Genomic DNA, 20,588 nt, shown 5'->3' with positions numbered 1-20,588 from the left:
CTGAACAACATAACAGAAAATAGGGCCTGGGCAAAAGTCTATGTTTTACATGTTATTCCCCTGTAAGTAAACATCGTTCTGTGAAAGTTCTTCCCTGTAGAGAAAGTTATTTGACCAGGACCTTTGTACTTTTGCCTATGACTGAGGACGTGACGCTGGCAACATCAAAGCCAATGTATAACAGTATATTATATAAGTGACTTTTAAGGCATCTCTGCTCTTCTAGCCTCAGTGGGCATGTGGAAAGGAGTGCAGTTTGTTGTGCTGTGATATAAAAGTGATACTTTTTGATCCCACAAACGGGGAAATTCCACCTCCGCATTTAACCCATCCATGAAGTGAAACCACACACTAGGGGGCAGTGAGCACACTTGCCCAGAGCGATGGGCAGCCCTATCCACGGCGCCCGGGGAGCAGTTGGGGGTTAGGTGTCTTGGACTGTCAGCCCTGGGGATCGAACCGGCAACCTTCTGGTTACAGGGCCAGATCCCTAACCTCCAGCCCACGACTGCCCAAAGGTGACGTGAATGCCTGTGAATTCCATACATCAACACTAACCATCCTAACCATCTAAAACGCTCTTTTCCTGATAATATTTTAATAATTCAGGCTACAATTTTTGTGGCACAAAAAAGAAAGACCAAGCTATTAATCATTAACGAGGAATTCTACCAATTTATCAAGATTTCTGCATGACTGAGCAATTAGGACGTAAACAAAGGCCGTGTGTGAAACGCTCCACTCAAGAGAAACCTGCAGAGTCAGAAATGTTCACAGTGGTGGTGATGGGAACCAGATGTCTAAAGAGCCTCTATGTCTCTCAGAAGGAGCTCCGCTGCATGAAATACTTATGAAAATACCGCCTGATGCCGGAGTCACTGTTTTACAACAGTTCTGAGATCAGGTTACACAATCAACATTACATATAAAGCTCAGAAGACATGTAGGTTCACTGGTCGTTTTGGACTGTCCATAAAACGTTATAATAGATTCCTGGTTCAATTCACCACCAGTGTAAAGAAATCCAAGGCAGCTCACATCAAGCCACTCGAGATGTCTTTGTTTAGATCTCAATCACTGAACTAAGGCGAAAAGTCTGTGTGTCAGAGAAACTTACCAAGTCAGAGTTGTACCTTACCGTGGTGACAGGAACCAGATCTCCACAGCGTCTAATGTCTCTAAAAGTTCCCACATGAAAGGTTTGTTATGAATCCGACTCTGAAACAGTGTTTTACCACAGCTTTGAGATAAGCATGGGGCCAAAAATGCATTTTTTGAAGCCATTCATGGTGGAGAGGTACATGCATGGCATTACAAGACAAAAAAGTTCCCAGAGGTTTAACACCACTTTGGTGTTACACATAATCAACATCACATTCATTAGATTCACGGGTGGTTTTGGACAGTGAATATGGCTATATTTGTGTTGTAGGCATTACCCCTGGCTCCTGCCACCACCACTTTAAAGAAACTGGTAAACAATAATGAAATGTAAGAGTCTCTAAATTTCTCTACAGCGGATAGTTTCACATGTTTGACTTGGAATTCCCCTTTTAAATAGAGAAACTGACACTAACGTCACAAACACTTGAGTATGAAATAAATCCAAGTAAAATCATTCATTCTCTGCTAAGGCAACACTAAAACCAACACAGAGGCCCAACCAAACATAGCGTGTTATAACCCTCACACCGCAATAGCATCTTGCGCTGTATCGCATCAGCAGCTTGTGTATTTAAACACTATATGACGCGCCATGGCAGAAATAATAACAGCACTGTAAGAGCTGCAGCTGGGTCACCACTGCAGTCATCGGAAGTGTGGTAAACAGGCTTAAAAAGGTTCAAAGGGGATTTTGTATTTATGCTTTGGCCGCACGAACGAAAATGTGCACGGTGTGTCTATTTTGAAAACAGGGAAGGTCCAAGTCGTGCGGCGTTAATTATAAGGAGCGAAGGCATAACAGCCCAGTTCCCTCCAACGCAGTCTGACACGGGCTCTCCATGTTTAAAAGCACTGCCTCCTCCCTGTTCCTGCACCACGCCGACACTTCTAGGAAAACAGAAGCTGTCTGGTTCCGTTTAACCTGAAGAGAACACATTGGTCATTTGTTAACTTCCACAGCATCACACACTGAATTTATTCAGATATGATTTCAAATCCACGCCAGGAAAAGGTGAGACGACAAATGACCGTGACAGAAAAGCCAACAGGGGAAATTCCAAAAGAGTTTTTTTATGACTCAGAGGTTCATAATCATACCAGATTTAAAGTGAGAACACGACACCTGTTTAAAGAGTCCAGAGCACAAATCTTCAGGGCGACTTGATCTGGTTTGCTAAGAAAATAAACACAGTCTCAGCAGTCGGGACCTGCAGTAAGGCCTAGTGAGGTTTGGGTTTACTAACCTTTAAAGTTTGGGGCTCTAACGTAGCATGACTGAGCAAAAAGCATCAGCACCTCTCAGCAAAACGTTAACCGGCCATTTAGACTGGTATGAAAATAACCTGAGTGGAATACAGTGAGGCTTTCACTGCAGATAAGAGTGTTGACAGAGGTTGGTATGCAAACACTTAAAGCCAACAGCTGCCACTGATGCGATCTCTGTTCATCTGACAGTATTTTAGCACCTCTGTCACTTACAGCTGGGGGGGTGGGGGGTCTCTACAAGAATTTAACAGCAGGAATACCCTGATTCCAGATTACACATTCAGTACTTGACTGATACTCATCAGTTCTTTAAAAGATATTTTTAAAAAAGGTTTGTCCTATTTGCAGTCATAAGCTGGGCTACAATGTAACTAAACTTTAGACTGTTTGGTTCCATCCACATGTTGTAAATCCAGTGTGTAGGTAAACCAAAATAAAGCAGAAGAGAGCAAAAAACAGCAGAGTGTCACATACACAGATAGACAGTTATACACATACATTAACAGAGATATATTCAGACAGACAGACGCTAGATTGTGACTTCAGACAGACTGACAGACAGACAGACGCTAGATTGTGACTTCAGACAGACAGACGCTAGATTGTGTCTTCAGACAGACAGACGCTAGATTGTGTCTTCACAGACAGATAGTCGCTAGATTGTGTCTTCAGACAAACTGACAGACAGACAGACGCTAGATTGTGTCTTCACAGACAGATAGTCGCTAGATTGTGTCTTCAGACAAACTGACAGACAGACAGACGCTAGATTGTGTCTTCACAGACAGATAGTCGCTAGATTGTGTCTTCAGACAAACTGACAGACAGACAGATGCTAGATTGTGTCTTCACAGACAGATAGTTGCTAGATTGTGTCTTCAGACAAACTGACAGACAGACAGACGCTAGATTGTGTCTTCACAGACAGATAGTCGCTAGATTGTGTCTTCAGACAAACTGACAGACAGACAGACGCTAGATTGTGTCTTCACAGACAGATAGTCGCTAGATTGTGTCTTCAGACAAACTGACAGACAGACAGACGCTAGATTGTGTCTTCAGACAAACTGACAGACAGACAGATGCTAGATTGTGTCTTCACAGACAGATAGTTGCTAGATTGTGTCTTCACAGACAGACAGACAGACGCTAGATTGTGTCTTCACAGACAGATAGTCGCTAGATTGTGTCTTCACAGACACAGACAGACGCTAGATTGTGTCTTCACAGACAGACAGACAGACGCTAGATTGTGTCTTCACAGACAGATAGTCGCTAGATTGTGTCTTCACAGACAGACAGACAGACGCTAGATTGTGTCTTCACAGACAGACAGACAGACGCTAGATTGTGTCTTCACAGACAGATAGTCGCTAGATTGTGTCTTCACAGACAGACAGACAGACGCTAGATTGTGTCTTCACAGACAGATAGTCGCTAGATTGTGTCTTCACAGACAGACAGACAGACGCTAGATTGTGTCTTCACAGACAGACAGACAGACGCTAGATTGTGTCTTCACAGACAGATAGTCGCTAGATTGTGTCTTCACAGACAGACAGACAGACGCTAGATTGTGTCTTCACAGACAGACAGACAGACGCTAGATTGTGTCTTCACAGACAGATAGACGCTAGATTGTGTCTTCACAGACAGACAGACGCTAGATTGTGTCTTCAGACAAACTGACAGACAGACAGATGCTAGATTGTGTCTTCACAGACAGACAGACGCTAGATTGTGTCTTCACAGACAGAGACACTCAGACAAGCAGGGGGACAGTCAGACTGTGACTTTTCAGAAACTCCTGAATCTCCAGCTCTGATAACAGAACCATGTCTGTCTGATCTCTGACGCCGTTTTTTTTATTGATGTGCGATTAAAACCAGCTCGCGTTCAGAGTCGGGCATCTGGGGCATCCCTGCCCCTCACCTGCTCTCCACACCGTCCCTCAGTGGAACCAGCCCAGCATAGACACTCCTTCCACTGAGAGGCTGCGCATCTCAGGCTTTCTATAAACACTTCCACCCAAAGCCACCCCCAAACATAAACCAGGTCAGATCACAGGCTCTCCGTCTGCGAGCGTGCATTAAAAATTCAGAGGCAGCACAAGTGAAGGAAATGGGCCGGATGAGACGCCGTTCCGTATACAGGAAGCATGCAGGAAGCACGTGTGTGAATATCTTATTCCATTAATCATTTAAGTACGTCTGACAGCTCTTTCTCCAACAACCACACAGTCCACACTCACAGCAGCGCAGGGTGGGGCAGGCTCCTGTTTCAGGCCTGCAAAGAGCGCTGAACAAGTCGGGCCCACATTCGCAGGATCCCCATTGTCAAGCAAATTAAGCACAGTCGACCGCAGCAGTGAAAAAAGGGAGAAAAGGCCAGGAAACTGCATTGCCATGGAGAGTGACACACTGCCCCAAACACTGAGGTACTGTTTGGGAATGTGAAGAGGTGGAGCTCGAGCATACGGGAATACTAAGTGGAATTCAAGCCATGCTCCCTGAAAATGCCTAATTTCGATTCAATCACATACAGCTACAGCATGAGCAGCAATCACACACAGACACAGTCCTACAGGTGTATACCACCTGTACTTCATGCCAAGTGTTAAATGTGTGTGATGTGTGTATTTATTATGGTCCGTGTTGTTTCAGTACTGTAGCACCCAAATTTACCCTGGAGGATGACACGGTACATCTACCTGTCTATATGTAGATATTTCTCTCTCTCTCTCTCCCACTCTCGCTCTCTCCCACTCTCGCTCTCTCCCACACTCTCGCTCTCTCCCACACTCTCGCTCTCTCCCACACTCTCGCTCTCTCCCACACTCTCGCTCTCTCCCACACTCTCGCTCTCTCCCGCTCTCTCGCTCTCTCCCACTCTCTCGCTCTCTCCCACTCTCTCGCTCTCTCTCCCACTCTCTCGCTCTCTCTCCCACTCTCTCGCTCTCTCTCCCACTCTCTCGCTCTCTCTCCCACTCTCGCTCTCTCCCGCTCTCTCGCTCTCTCCCGCTCTCTCGCTCTCTCTCCCACTCTCTCGCTCTCTCTCCCACTCTCTCGCTCTCTCCCACTCTCTCGCTCTCTCCCACTCTCTCGCTCTCTCCCACTCTCTCGCTCTCTCCCACTCTCTCGGTCTCTCTCCCACTCTCTCGGTCTCTCTCCCACTCTCTCGGTCTCTCTCCCACTCTCGCTCTCTCTCACAAACTTATTCACCACAATTAATCAGATTACTTCATTCTTCCTAATTTAAAGAGAATAAAGTGAGGCTTAACTCCCACCTCACCACATCCAGACATAATATTGATGTAGTATTTACACATTTATAATGGCTGAGTTATTAAAAGAGCTTACCTGGTAGGAGTCTGGCCTCAAGTTTCTTGATGGGCAGTTGAGGCGTTTTCTTCAAATCAGTCTGTGTGAAATATATTAAAATAGCATTGGGAAAAAAAATACCAAAAACATCAAAAACACACACATGTAAAGAAGTTAATGTAGGCCTTATTGCATTTTGTCTTTATGGGGACTAATTCATCTTCTTGGAAACAGATTAAGCTTTACTTAAAAAGAATATGATGCCCTGGTATCAAGTCTACAGCTTAGGGCTTGAGGCTGGACAGGCTCAGGTCTCCCCAGGTGAGTGTTAAAACAAAGTGTCTGCTCTAGCGGAAATGGTGTATTAAATGATCTTATAATTATGCTATTTATCAACATTATTATTCATATTATAGATTTAAATTAGACTAAACTTTGTCTTTCTGGAGAAGCAGTACACACACACACACACACACACACACCCCCCATCAATCTGAAGAACCATTTCATCATGCAAAGATCCACTTAACCATTCAAATGGTTCCATATAGAGCTCATGGTTCTAAACACAATATTCTATAGTATATTATAAACGTACTATATATATATATATATATATATATATATATATATATATATATATATATATATATATATTTATACACAAATATATATAGCATATATGAATATTCCCTTTACTAAAGAACCCTCTTTTCTAAGAGTGAACTGCCCCACTGCAAAGCTAAAGATGAACAACAAAATTACAGACGACACACACATCTTGACTGCCTGACTGAACGTGTGAGGTGAAAGAAAAACTGTGAAAACTGTGAAATTTTGATTTTTTGGTGAACCGCCCCTTCAACAGGTCTTCAGCACATAACGCATTTCTGCTGAAGTGCTGCGACCGAGCGCGCCGCCGTCCAGCAGCGACTCAGCAGCCTGTTCTCAATGCAACCACGACGAAGGCAAAACGACATTTGAAAGAGTTTTTCTCACCTGAAGTGGAGGAAGGTAGGACTTAAACGTTGGTTTGGGAGGAGTTTTGGTAGAAAACATGTTGCTAGGTGCGTCCGTGAAGCCAGCAGACCGACACTCACCCCCACTTCAAACGGCGGCTGGAGAAATCCGAGGCAGAAGCCGCCGATTTTCAGCAGGACAGACTTTAAAACTGCGGTGTTGTTCGGGGCAGCAGCTTGCCTCGACCTCCCTGCCTCAGCTTTAGAAACAGACCGAGTCTTCATTCATTGTCAAACACATGAAGTTCGCGGAGCTAAACTCGCCCAAATCGCTCAAACCCGCCTCTCCTGCTTCCAGCCGTTGGTCGGCTAGCCCTGTTAGCATTAGCTCTTCAGCAAGTTGGCTGTCAAACTCCGCTCGCCTCAACTTTCCCCGCTGCGCTCTGGCGGTCTAACGGAAACACGCACTTCTGCAGGTCGTCCCGGTCCGCATCTCCTTCAGAAAAGACGGCTGGGGGCTCCGAAGCGCGGCTCCATGTGTAGTTTAATCTCCTTTTCCCCGCTGACTGAGCCGCTTTACTCCTGCGAGCGGTCGGTTTCTGCAGACGACGCCGCGGCCATGTTTACAGAAGTAGCGGTGAATGAGTCGCGAGGGAATCGAATCGTTTGAAAAGCCGCTTTTAAATGAATCGCACGAACCGACTCACAAGTCCGAACTGAATCGATCGTTTTGACTCACATGTTGTAGACTGAGGACTTTAATTTTTTTTTTGAGTTGTCTCTTATAAAATCATTATGCATTAATATCTTTAATGAAACAATTATATACATGTTCGTGTATTTTCTACAGATTTTATTTTTGTTGTTATTTCTCGTTCTATTGAAGAACAATAGAAATAGGAACAGCTTGTTCCCTGAAGCCGTGAGACTCTTAAATTGCAATTAGACGTCACTGCAATGGCACTTCGTGTCCACTTATTTACCTCTGCTGCTGTACTGAACCAGTGCCCCCACTATATCACCCCTCCATTATATCACCCCTCCATTATATCACCCCTCCACTATATCACCCCTCCACTATATCACCCCTCCACATGTCACTCTATACATTACCAGTATTAAGGTCACCGGTTTGATCCCCAGTGCTGACAGTACGTGACTGAAGTGCCCTTGAGCAAGACACCTAACCCCAAACTACTCCCCGGGTGCTGCGGATAGGGCTGCCCACCGCTTCTTCAAAGTGTGCTTACTGCCCCCTAGTGTGTGTGCGTTCACCAGTGTGTGTGTGTGTGTGTGTGTGTGTGTGTGTGTGGTGTTTCACTGCATGAATGAGTTTGATTGAGAGGTGAAATTTCCCTGTTGTGGGACTAATAAGGGCCACTTCATCTTAATTTGGCTGCAGGAGTAAAGCTCATCATCCAAACCTGATAACAAAATAACTGTTCAAAGTCTATATGTTTATATATATTTTTTTAATTCATGTAAATTATATGGTTATTAGTAGTCGACATGCGACATGTGGACCCTGTCGAGCTAAACACTCCTGAATGCTGCTTATTATAGGCAGAGTTTGCAAACCTGTTACTTTTTTTTTTTAACATTCAGTTATTTCAAATGACAAGTAAAATTGCTTGAAACAAACTCTTGAATGAAAATATTTTGATTAAAACAATTTCTAAACTTTTCCTTCTGCTCTATAGTGAATACGGTATTATTTATTGTTTGAGTGCATTAATATCAACTCCCGTTGTTCAGTCATCTATGGTAAAAACAGCTCATGTAGTCTGGTTTGACAGCCTGGGGTGAGAGAATGAGATTTTCTGAATTTTAAGCGTTTACTTTAATTAATAATTGGACAAAAACACAAACTTGAACTAACGGTGCAGCAGACGAGGCTAAACTGACTTATGAATCATTCAATTGTTGACTCCAACATTCGATTCATTGAAACGGTTTGAAAGAACCGACTTGGTGGAATGAATCGAGCGTCCAAATCTCTCCAGAATGGAGCGTTTGGAGAGGGCGTGGCCGAGACACAGATGGAGGCGTGGCCTACACAAATGAATTAAAAGGTTTTTCTCTCAAAAAACTAGTTATGTGTTTTTTTTTTAATGGCTGTTTTTATCATTTGCTTGTGCGCAAAGGCCAAGAATGAAAAGCTGCTTTAAGAAACTGCAGGCAGGACTACAGACTGCAGTTCACTTCCTCACACAATATCAGCTACAGCCTGAATAAAACCACTTTTACCCGCTCTTAGACCTAAATAGGAAGCATGTGTTGAGTTATTAATAAATAAAAAGATATAAGCAATTCTCTAAAGTGGAGTGCGGTGGCTTATACAGCAGGGACCCTATTACAGAAAGTCTGTTTAGTCACCATGACAACTTCAGTTAGGCCTGAATACAGGACCGAAGCTATTACAGATTACATAATCTTATTAACTCCAGATAAGAAAACAGTTTTACAGAAATATCCTAACAAAATTTCCTAAATTCTGTCTCAACTTTGAGACAAACCCCAAAGCTGTTTTAACTGTCTGTGTCCATAGGCCACTGTAGTCGTGCGTCATTCTGTAGTCCTCGTTATGCCCATATTAGGAACTCCGGGTCTAAGCTCCATTTCTCTGTGGCCAGAATGAATAGGGTTTTCGATAAGCCGTCTCTTTCGCACCCGGTGTTAAATACAGTACTTGTTCAGAACCCGATGCGTTTTGTCTTGTGTACGTTTTTTCTCCCGAATAGCACTGGATCCTCCGAATTACGAGGTCGTGAAGAGCTATAATACTAACATTGCATCATGAGAGCTTAAGCGACTGCGCTAACTAAGGCGGCCTGTAGCGGCTTTCAGACGAGCTGTGCTACCTTATCGAAATGTTGTACAGTAGCGTATAGGAAGGATATACCTGATAAAACTTTACCAAAAATATTACCTGTGTTAAAACTACGAGGCTTATTTTTTGTCAGCTTCTTGTCTGAATATTCCCGTTCCACCTTAAATTGCATAGCGGCTGTGACTATCTGTCACAAACATTAGCAAACAAGACCAAATACTGACCTGTCGGTTCTGTGAAACAGCAAAAATACGTTAATCTTACTCTGTTAAGCATATCGTGCCTTTCAATCCTCAGCGAAGGTGAAGTCAGCTTGTTTTTCACAGCTGATTATTCGAATTTCCTCGTTCCACCTTAAATGGCGCACAGCAGTTCAGGATGTGACTGTTGCACCACTTAAGGTGGAACGGGACAAGTCGAAGCTTATTTTTGCTGAGAAAATGTCCTCAGAAAAATGTTGCCGGCGTTAAAATAATAATGAGGATATTCCGATAGCCGAAGTCAGTTTATCAGGGGGTCATAACCTGCTTAAGGAGGCGGCCAGTCTGATGACGTGAATTCAGTGCGCAGTAGCTTAGCTTTAGCTTACGTGTAGCAATATTCATATTTCAACTCTCTAATTTTCTCGAAAACCCTATTCATGCTGGCCCATTGGGAAATGGAGGTTAGACCCGGAGTTCCTAATACGGGCATAAGAGCCTGGCGCTACTACAAAATGACGACATGACTACAGTGGTCTGTTGTTTTATGCGGTGACAGGCAGCACAGTTCACTACAACTGGCATAATGACGTTACATTTCATTTATCCCCTCTTCATGACTTAATGTTGAAGAAAAGTCATCATATAAAACATTACAGCGACGGTGGTGAATAATGAGCAGGCAGAGCTGAACGAGGGTCTGTCTGTTAGGAGGAATAACGTCAGCATGCCGGGCTAAAGTGTGTGGGAAATGAAACTAACTGTGTGATAAACAGCAAAAAGCGCTGACACAATATTCTTCACTTTTCCGAAAAAACATGCTCTACTTTTAATGTAAATCAATGGAACCAGACGTCTTTCCAAGTCATTTTGGGCCGTTTCTTTGGGTCCGTTCATCATGATATTTACAGACAACATAAACAAGAACAGGTATTTTCAAATAAAGTCAAAAACTGAAAAATGACAAAAATGGACATACAAGGTTTTGTTCCGAAAGCAGCGATATACGTACATACACATATAAAACCACCTTTCACACTGTTCTTCAGTGGTCAGCACCTCCACAGGACCACCGCAGAGCAGGTACTATTTGGGTGGTGGGTCTTTCTCAGCACTGCAGTGATACTGACATGGTGGTGGTGTGTTAGTATGTGTTGTGCTGGTGCGAGTGGATAAGACTTTTTTTAAACGCCTCAGTGTCGCTACTGGACTGAGAATAATCCACCAACCAAAAATATCCAGCCAACAGTGTCCTGTGGGGAGCGTCTTGTGACCCCTGATGAAGGACAAGACGATGACCAACACAAACTGACGAGCAGCAGATGAGCTGTTGTCTCTGACTTTACATCTACAAGGTGGACTGACAAGGTAGGAGTGTCTAGTAGAGTGGACAGTGAGTGGACACAGTGTTTAAAAACTCCAGCAGCACTGCTGTGTCTGATCCACTCAGACCAGCGCAACACACACTAACACACCACCACCACCACATCAGTGTGACTGCAGTGCTGGGAATGATAGACCACCCAAATAGTACCTGCTCTTTGAGGGTCCATGGGGTCCTGACCACTGAAGAACAGGGTAAAAGAGGGTAACAAAGTATCAGAGAAACAGATGGACTACAGTAACTGTAGAACTACAAAGCGCAGCTATACAGTAAGTGGAGCTGATAAAGTGGACAGTGAGCGTAGAAACAAGGAGGTGGTCAGAACGTTATGCCTGATTCGTATATACACACACTACTGTCACAATTCACCCCTTTAAAAACAGCAGATAATCTTCATCATGAATATGTTTGGTGTCCTCTGATGCTCCAGATCCATCAGTCAAGATCAACAGATGTTGTGGATTCTTCATGGTCTGGATCTTCTTGGTAGAATTCCTCATGGATCCTAGTTCTCCTCCTCACCACGTCCCACAGCATACGGAGAACCTGCACACATCACACATCACCCAGTGAGAGCTTTTTAAGAGATTTAAAAATTATAAAGAAAAAGGAAAACTCATGAAGTCTAAGATCTCACCATCAGTATCAGGAGCTGCTTCTCCACTTTGGAGGCTGCAGCAGAGACAGGAAAAGAAATGAGGGACAATAAAGAAAGTGATCAAGTTCATTTAAGACCTAAACTTAAACATTATTGTCACAGTCTACCTTTGTAACGGCACAGCCTGAGATCCTGTAGAGAAACATACATTATTAGTACATATAACCAGATTATTAGCTTCATTAATCATACAGCTCTTTATTAGAGGGTCAGATAGAGGTCATAGAGACTCATACTGGAGGGTCACCTCGTGCAGTGCTGGCCTTTTTCCTTATGAGTGCGAATGCGATCCAAACAGAAAGCAGAAGACCCAAACATATGGGCCATGAAGTAAACAGAGGCATGAGAGGGTGAATACCTGTAAACAGACGACCATCACAGTATCAGTGATTAGAAATACTGTAAAACAAAGCAGATAAAAGTGACGTTTATATTCTTAGTTATATTATATAAACCTGTGTGTGACTGAGTTTGTATGTGTGAACATTATTTAACACCGTTTATCTCAGCAGTGAGTTTGTTTATGCTCATAAAACACAATTTATTATTAAAATACATACTAATAAACATTAAAACAGTATAAAATGACCAGAATCTCTTCTTTTTTTCAGGACGGTGACTTATATATTATGAGCTAGTTGGAAGAACAAAGTCTGGTTCCAGATTTCTCCTCAACATCTCTAGACATTAGATGGATTTATTTGATTCCATCAGCTGCACTTCTGATTTAATTTATTCATGCAGTGATCATATAAACCAGGGGTTGAATGAGAACTGCAAACAAATCTGGTTTTCTTTAAGGAGAAGTTTGCAAAGGGCTAAACAAACAGACTGAGATTACGGAAAATTGCTGGTTGTTGTATGAATTTTGTGTGTGTGTTTATTCTAATACATAAACAGCGTTTTACTTCTACTTCTAATTTTCCCAGATGCCCAAACTTATATACACACACACACACACACATACACACACACATATATATATATATATATATATATATATGTGTGTGTGTGTGTATACGTGGCAAGAAAAGGTATGTGAACCTTTTGGAATTTTATGGTTTTCAACATTAATTTGTCATAAAATGTGATCTGATCCTCATCCAAGTCAAGCATACTGAAAAAATATAATGTGCCAGAGTGTCTGAGGGGCTGAGGAAGAGCAGCGGCTGTCTGAGGCACCGAGGAAGAGCAGCGGCTGTCTGAGGGGCTGAGGAAGAGCAGCGGCTGTCTGAGGGGCTGAGGAAGAGCAGCGGCTGTCTGAGGGGCTGAGGAAGAGCAGCGGCTGTCTGAGGGGCTGAGGAAGAGCAGTGGCTGTCTGAGGGGCTGAGGAAGAGCAGCGGCTGTCTGAGGGGCTGAGGAAGAGGAGGTGCTGTCTGAGGGGCTGAGGAAGAGCAGCGGCTGTCTGAGGGGCTGAGGAAGAGCAGCGGCTGTCTGAGGGGCTGAGGAAGAGGAGTGGCTGACTGAGGGGCTGAGGAAGAGGAGGTGCTGTCTGAGGCACCGAGGAAGAGCAGCGGCTGTCTGAGGGGCTGAGGAAGAGCAGCGGCTGTCTGAGGCACCGAGGAAGAGCAGCGGCTGTCTGAGGGGCTGAGGAAGAGCAGCGGCTGTCTGAGGGGCTGAGGAAGAGCAGCGGCTGTCTGAGGGGCTGAGGAAGAGCAGCGGCTGTCTGAGGGGCTGAGGAAGAGCAGCGGCTGTCTGAGGGGCTGAGGAAGAGGAGTGGCTGACTGAGGGGCTGAGGAAGAGGAGGTGCTGTCTGAAGGGCTGAGGAAGAGGGGCGGTCATGTGGAGAAAACTGCGCTGACTGACCGAAAGCAGCTGGACTTCCGAGCGTATTCTGGGGAAAACACAGCGGGAGCAGTGCTACAGACTGACGTTCATCCTGAACGATGAAAAATACTTAATAAAAAGCTCAGAAATAAAACGCTTTTTAAAATAAACGCTACAGATGCTTATTTTTGTCTTGTATTGCTTCATTTACCACAGTCACAGAAGTGCGAGGTGAATGATGACGGCTAAATTTCAGACTCCGAGCTCATAAACCAGATCAGGATGCATCAAATAAAATGCATATTAGCAGCTTAACTGCACAGGGCCCTTTATCTGAGTGCATTTCGTACAAAATTACACGTCACATTACTGTTTATCCTTTGTGTGTTAGAAATAAAGCAGGTTCATTAAGGTGGGTGAGGACGGAATGAACTGAAATGATTTAGAAACTAATAGTCACGATTATCTGGATTTATCTGGGCTGCTGAGTCGAGTATAAATGATAGATATTAAATCAGCCTGTTCTTCATGCCCACGTTTCCACAGCAGTGTCAGTGCAGGAAAACAGCTGCTGCAGATTTAGAGCCGTCCTTTTACACTGAGATGATCCCCCTTTAGTCGGAGGGGATGTAAATTAATGAGCGACTGCGAGTTAACAGATAAAACGTGAACAGCGCAGTGAACGTTATGGTGTATGAGGGCTCTGAAGGGCTGTCCCGGATGTGGTGATGTCCACCAAGGTTCCTTTTCGGTTAAAATGCTGCCTTAGAAGGCAGTGACTAGTTGGGCAGCTGCCTTTAGAACGCAACACATAGCAGTGGTTTTGTAAGTGTGAATAACTGAACGCTTCCTCTGCTGAGAACACTCTGTTTATCTGATGAAAGGTAATCAATAAATGCGGCCTGTGCAAAAGTTACGGTACATTTAGACTTTATTTTATAAATAGTGTGTTAAACTCAGAGTAAATAGAAACGGAACACTGAAACGTGCAGAAAATGCCATATTTAAGTGTGTTCTCTGTAGAGGATGTGTTAACTTATTCACACTTAGAAAATCAACAAAATAGCAAATCTTATACATATAAATATCAATATGCATATGTGCATCATAGAAAGGTGCTTTTACACGTATTTCATACGGATAAAACTCACCACTAACTTTCTCACTAGTTTTCTTTGTTGTCTCCTCAGTGGTTTTCTGAGTCACGGTGGTCCTGGTTGGCTGTGGTCTCTTGTCTTTGTGGACACTGACTGTAACTCTTTCTATCACCTTCCAGTTTCCTTCAGCAGTGTTTTTATTACTTGGGTGCACTTGTACAGCACAGAGGTACTGACCGCTGTCTGACTCCATCACTTCACTGATCCTGATGTTGTGACTGTTCTGTCGTTCGGTTTGGTTTGAGAGTCTGTTAAGCAGATCTTCCTGTATGGTGCAGTGGTGACCGAGCCCGAGCGGCTCATACGGGGAATAATCATAAGAATACACACAGGTGCTGCTCTCTCCAACAGTCTTAATCCAGTAAACAACAAAAGACACCCCATTATATTCTTGTGTGAAGGTGAAACTACAGTTTAAACTCACTGATCCACCTTCAGGTACTGTCAGTGAAGATGTTTCCTCAGGTGTGGATGTTACTGCAGGGAGAATAAGAATAATGCCAATTATTCAAAACCAAGAAGCGTCTAGATCTTCATAAGATGATACAGAGAATGAAAGTTACTCACTGTTTGGGTTTGGATCAGCAACTATGAATGAATGGACAATGTTGGGAGACGGTTTAAATGGATATAAGAGTCCAGGATCCAGAGATTTAACACAGGCAACAAAGCCACTCTTTACTGCTAGAGTGCAGCCAGGCTTTGACTGTGAGTGTTTATTTGTGCAGAAGTCCAGTTTCTCATCATCCTCTGAGAGCTCAATGCTGATGTGGTCACACTGTGAGCAGGTCAGGTCAATCCGGTTGTTAGACTTTGTGCTTATTTGCCATTTGGTTGTTTCACATCTCAACTCTACTTTATTTGTTGCTCTATAAATGATCTGAGTTTGTCCTTAAAAACAAAAAAGAAATGAATGTGAGACCAAAAAAAAAACAGTGAATTCAGGCTGTTGTTTTGTTTATTATCATAAATTTATTAATGATAAACTAAAAAGATAAAGATGTCTAACACTTAGCAAAAGTGTAAATATTGTACAGATAGAAAAAGACTTGATGAACGTGAATCTACTGCTACAGAATGACGGTCTGAGTTCAACCTGCAGTCAAAGTTACACTAAAAATGATCAGATGGAACAATATTATATATATACTGTAAACAGGGTAACAACAATGTGGAAATCACTCACCATGGCTTTTACTGAAGACAATAAACAGAAAAATGAAGCGCAGCGTCGCCATGACTTCTGTTACTCGTTCAAAAGCAGAAGCGTGGGAAGTTGTATCTGTTCGTCTTACAGGAAGAGCTGTAACTCCTTCAACTTGGCTTCAGTAAAACTGAGCTTATTTCCTCAGTTCAAACTTTAGATTTAGAGAATTATTTCTGGATAATACAGAGATATTTCAGGCTAAAATGAAACAAAGCTAGAACCCAAAGCTCTAGATGAGATAATTATGAATGCATTATATAAAAACTAATTTACTGTATGGTTTATGTTACATGAAGGTGGAGCAGTTTGGAGATAAAGCCAGAGAGGCCAGGTTGAGATGGTTTGGACATGTGTTGAGGAGGAATAGTGGATATATTGGGCAAAGAATGTTGGAGATGGAGCTGCCGGGTAGAAGGAGAAGAGGTAGACCTCAGAGAAGGTTTATGGATGTAGTGAAGGTGGACATGGAGATGGTTGGTGTGAAAGTAGAGGAGGCAATGGATAGGGCAAGATGGAGTCAGATGATCCGCTGTGGCGACCCCTAAAGGGAGCAGCCGAAAGAAGAAGAAGAAGAAGATTCAAGTACAAATAAAAGTAGCAAAAAGTATCAAAATCAAAAACTCACAAACTACAGAACTGCAGTGGAACCTACACTTTAATTTCATTCAGGATGAATTAAAGAGCTTATATCTTAGAAAACTTATATCTTAGAATTTTCCAGATTTTTGATGTTGTATATAAACATTGATTAAACATTTAAAAACGTGATGTTCACTCATCAGTCCATACAGTCCGTGCATGGAAACAAGGCTAAAAATCTGTTTTAAAATCAGTGTTTTTGTGATGTCACATATCAAAACCAGTACATTTACATGTATCTGCCTATTCAGCCTACAGCAGTGTAGCTCTGCCCAGTAAAAGTAAAGGCTAGAAATGTTGCAGTGTTCCTGTAATTGTTGAAAGCTATTATAAATAGCAGTGCATAAGCATGATTTTGTTGTTTATGTCATCATTAATCTGTGACATAAAGGAAAATCAATAGTAGGTGATAGATGTTAAACCAGGGTCACCAGTCTTATCCACAGAGGACCAGCAGCTGCAGGTTTTCATTTCAAAGTGACTGAACCTGATTGTACCTGATTGTATCTGACTGTACCCGATTGTATCTGATTGTTGCTGATTGTACCTGATTATATCTGACTGTACCTGATTGTATCTGATTGTTGCTGATTGTACCTGATTGTATCTGACTGTACCTGATTGTATCTGATTGTTGCTGATTGTACCTGATTGCATCCGACTGTGATTGTATCTGACTGTAGCTGTTTAATTAACTGCTGTTAGATGTTACATGTGTCTGTGAATATTTTACATATTTTATTATGCCATAATTTTTTTATAGAGATCTTCTGAACTAAGAACTCTCATATAATGAACAGAAGTGTGTAGAGGAGCTTCAACCACACACTAAATTAAGGAAATTGTTACTGCAGTGAAAAAGCTCAGAAATAAAGATCTTGAATAATCTTCCTGCTAATGTTCGGGAATCAGACTCAGCCTCAATCTTTAAGTCTAGACTAAAAACTAATTTGTACAGTCAAGCATTTGGTGACTAGTCTTCCCTGTCAGGTCTAGACCTGCTGGAGTCTCCACTGCTCTGTTTTACTGTAATCTGTGGTCAGCCACTCTTTACAGAACTGACTCTGTGTTTTCTTCTCCTTTCTCTGCCGAGCTGATCAGCTGCCCATCCTGTGCGTCTGATGCTGTTGCCCCTTCTGCCTTTTGGTGCCGCTGCTCACCAGCCTTCTGGACCGGTTTGACCACCACTGAGCTTCTTGCTGTACAGCGCTGTGCAGTCCTCACCCTCAGATCTTTCTTTTCCCACTTTACTATAAAACTTCATACTAATAATGTTTGCTATCCGGTGTCGACCGTAGGAGGATGGGTTCCCCTTCTGAGTCTTGGTTCCTCTCAAGGTTTCTTCCTCTTTTAGGGAGTTTTTCCTTGCCACCGTCGCCGCTGGCGACGCTCATGGGGGCTCGGACCCGGATTTTCTTTTCTTTTCTCTTCTCTCTGTAATACTGATTGTTCTGTAAAGCTGCTTTGTGACAACACCTGTTGTAAAAAGCGCTATATAAATAAATTTTGCTTGCTTGCTAAAGTAGCTGCCAGAAAAAAACGCTAAAAACATCTATTGAGTAACGTTTATAGCTGCAGTGGAGATTTTTAGTCCATCTGGTCAGAACAGGAACTGAACTTTCTTTGGCACTATTGTGCTTTTTATGAATTCATAAAACTCTTAAAATTGAAAATAAATATATATTTTTGCTCTAGACCACTTGATACACGGCTCCAAAATTGTTGATAGGACGATATTGTAAAACAAGTTGCAATAATTATATTTACATTGTTTTTTCCAGTTTCATTCTGTGGAAGGCAGAGAAAATCATAAGCATGTATTGCATTTATAGTTTTGTGGCAGCGCCTCCTGCTGTACTGAGTAAGGATTACATGAGTATCTTTATTTAAGCGGCAGCGCCATCTGGTGGGTCATAATGGCCTTTAGTATAAAACTATAAACCACAAATAACTAACACTACTGTGATTTCTAAACAGATAATTAGGGCCAAAACAAATGTTTCTTTTCAACTTTGGCTAAACTTTTGAGGCCTGCATGCTATCACGCTTTAAATCAGGGGTGTAATAGTTTGTGATGAGCCGAGGGCCAAAAGAACCAAACAACATAAAAAAATAAATCAAGATATGTAGGTAGGTTTCAAATCGAGAATTTGAAACTTTATGTTACAACGTAATCATTTCTTTAGGTAACTAAAATATTAATTTACAGGTAAATAAGAATTAAGGAAGTTATATACAGAATAAAAATATGTTTGTTGTTGCTTGAGGGGGCAGAGGATACCTCTCTGGTTCCTGTGGCTCAGTTTTGAGGAGCCCTATTTTAAAGGGGCCCTAGTAAAACATTATTGACACCTTAAGCACTTTGGTCCCGCCCCCACTCAAACAAATACACCCACCCAACTAGCCTTCATACTTTCTCCATCACCTCTGCCGTTTCACATAGGAATTACACCGCTGAACAGGACTGAACAAAACAACGATTCAGTATTACAGATAGCAGACATGAAATGTCTGTGCTGGTGACTGATTCAGGTCACAGGCTCCTCCAGTAATATTCAGACACCGGCTTCAAGTTGAAATCTTTATTGAAAGACACAAAATCCAAATAATATATCAAAGAATATATTAAGTGCCTGTTACAAGATTCAAAATCATACAAACACATTATTAAAACTGAATTAATATGATATTTATTTTATATATTAGCACAGGTACATGTATGCAATTTGAAAAAAGCAGTGAAATATATGTGCTTTAAAGCGAAAGACCTTTACAATAATGCATATAGGAGACACATGTATGTGGATATATAGTTGTTTGGGCACCCTGGTCACATTACATGTGTTTTTGATTTTCTAAGTGAGTATAAGTGAACACATCCTCTATAGAGAACACACACACACACACACACCCTCTAAACCTTCTCCTTCTGGGTCAGAGGGGGTGCTGGAGCCTATAACAGCTGTCATTGGGCAAAAGGCAGGATACACCCTGGACAGGCTGCCAGTCCATCGCAGGGCAGACAGATACATTCACACCTAGGAGCAATTTACCATGTCCAAACAGCCTGATTGCAGGTCTTCGGACTGTGGGAGGAAACCCACGCAGACACGGGGAGAACATACAAACTCCACACAGAGAGGACCATGGTCGACCGGCCAGGGACTCGAACCCAGGCCCTCCTTGCTGTGAGGCGACAGCACGACCCACCATGCCACTGTGGTGCCCTACACTTCTGTTCCACTCTGCCTGGAAGAACAGCCTTATAGAGTATAGAAATGCCCTCACTAAAGCCTGCTCAGCATATCTGACCTCGCTGATCGAGAATAATAAATATAATCCTAGAGTTCTGTTTAGATTTCCCGAATCACTAAAAATCAGGCAGGTACTGAACCAGAAATCCCAGCAACTCTCACCAGTGAGGTTTTTATGGACTTTATCTCCTCTGCAAATCGCACAACCTGCACACTCGATGCAATTCCCTCAAAATGACTCAAACAAGTACTGCCAGTTATTATAACCCCTCTTTAACTATAGTGAACTCATCCCTTAGTCTGGGCCATGTTCCCAAAGCTTTTAAACTAGCAGTTATTAAACCTCTGATCAAGAAACCAAATCTTGATGTTAGCGTATTGTTTAATTACAGGCCTGTTTCTAACTTACCGTTTATATCAAAGATCTTAGAAAAAGCTGTGGCCCAACAACTTAGTTCATATCTACATAAGAACCATATATATGAAAAATTCCAATCTGGATTCAGGCCACATCACAGCACTGAGGCGGCTCTAGTTAAGATAACTAATGATCTTCTTCTTGCCTCTGATCAAGGCTACGTATCCCTGTTAGTGCTACTTGACCTCAGCGCAGCTTTCGACACAATAGACCACAATATTCTCCTAGAAAGGTTAGAAAACATGGTTGGAGTCACAGGGACGGCCCTATCATGGTTCCGATCTTACCTAACAGAACGTTATCAGTTCGTCAGTGTAAACAATTTATCTTCCAATTATTCCAAAGTAAGATTTGGAATTCCGCAG

General features: G+C 42.6%; 2 protein-coding genes across 3 annotated transcripts in view; both read right to left on the bottom strand.

The window, feature by feature from the left end:
• The window catches only part of mtmr10 (myotubularin related protein 10), a 58,457-nt gene extending 51,111 nt beyond the window's left edge, over positions 1-7,346 (bottom strand). Inside the window, exons 1-2 of the mRNA XM_017685942.2 lie at positions 6,750-7,346; positions 5,790-5,850 (exon numbers count right to left, since the gene is read on the bottom strand). Coding sequence (XP_017541431.1) covers positions 5,790-5,850; positions 6,750-6,809 — 121 coding nt within the window. The 5' untranslated portion in view covers positions 6,810-7,346. The remainder of the gene's footprint in view (positions 1-5,789; positions 5,851-6,749) is intronic.
• A 4,190-nt stretch (positions 7,347-11,536) lies between these two features.
• On the bottom strand, positions 11,537-15,975 carry LOC108413428. Of its 2 annotated transcripts, none has more exons than XM_037534495.1 (7): positions 15,892-15,975; positions 15,273-15,596; positions 14,700-15,182; positions 12,018-12,139; positions 11,889-11,913; positions 11,761-11,795; positions 11,537-11,669 (listed from the first exon to the last, which is right to left on the bottom strand). In XM_037534495.1, exons 1-7 carry the CDS (start codon positions 15,941-15,943, stop codon positions 11,559-11,561), a joined length of 1,152 nt encoding a protein of 383 aa, XP_037390392.1. In that variant the 5' UTR covers positions 15,944-15,975; the 3' UTR covers positions 11,537-11,558. The 2 variants fall into 2 exon arrangements, with proteins under 2 accessions (XP_037390392.1, XP_037390393.1); XM_037534496.1 differs by having other exon boundaries at positions 12,029-12,139.
• Between the last annotated feature and the right edge of the window lie 4,613 nt (positions 15,976-20,588).

This window comes from Pygocentrus nattereri, chromosome 25, assembly GCF_015220715.1.
Source record: "Pygocentrus nattereri isolate fPygNat1 chromosome 25, fPygNat1.pri, whole genome shotgun sequence".
Taxonomy (NCBI): Eukaryota; Metazoa; Chordata; class Actinopteri; order Characiformes; family Serrasalmidae; genus Pygocentrus; species Pygocentrus nattereri.
The sequence above is the reverse complement of the archived record's forward strand: the minus strand, read 5'-3'. Positions and strand labels throughout refer to the sequence as shown.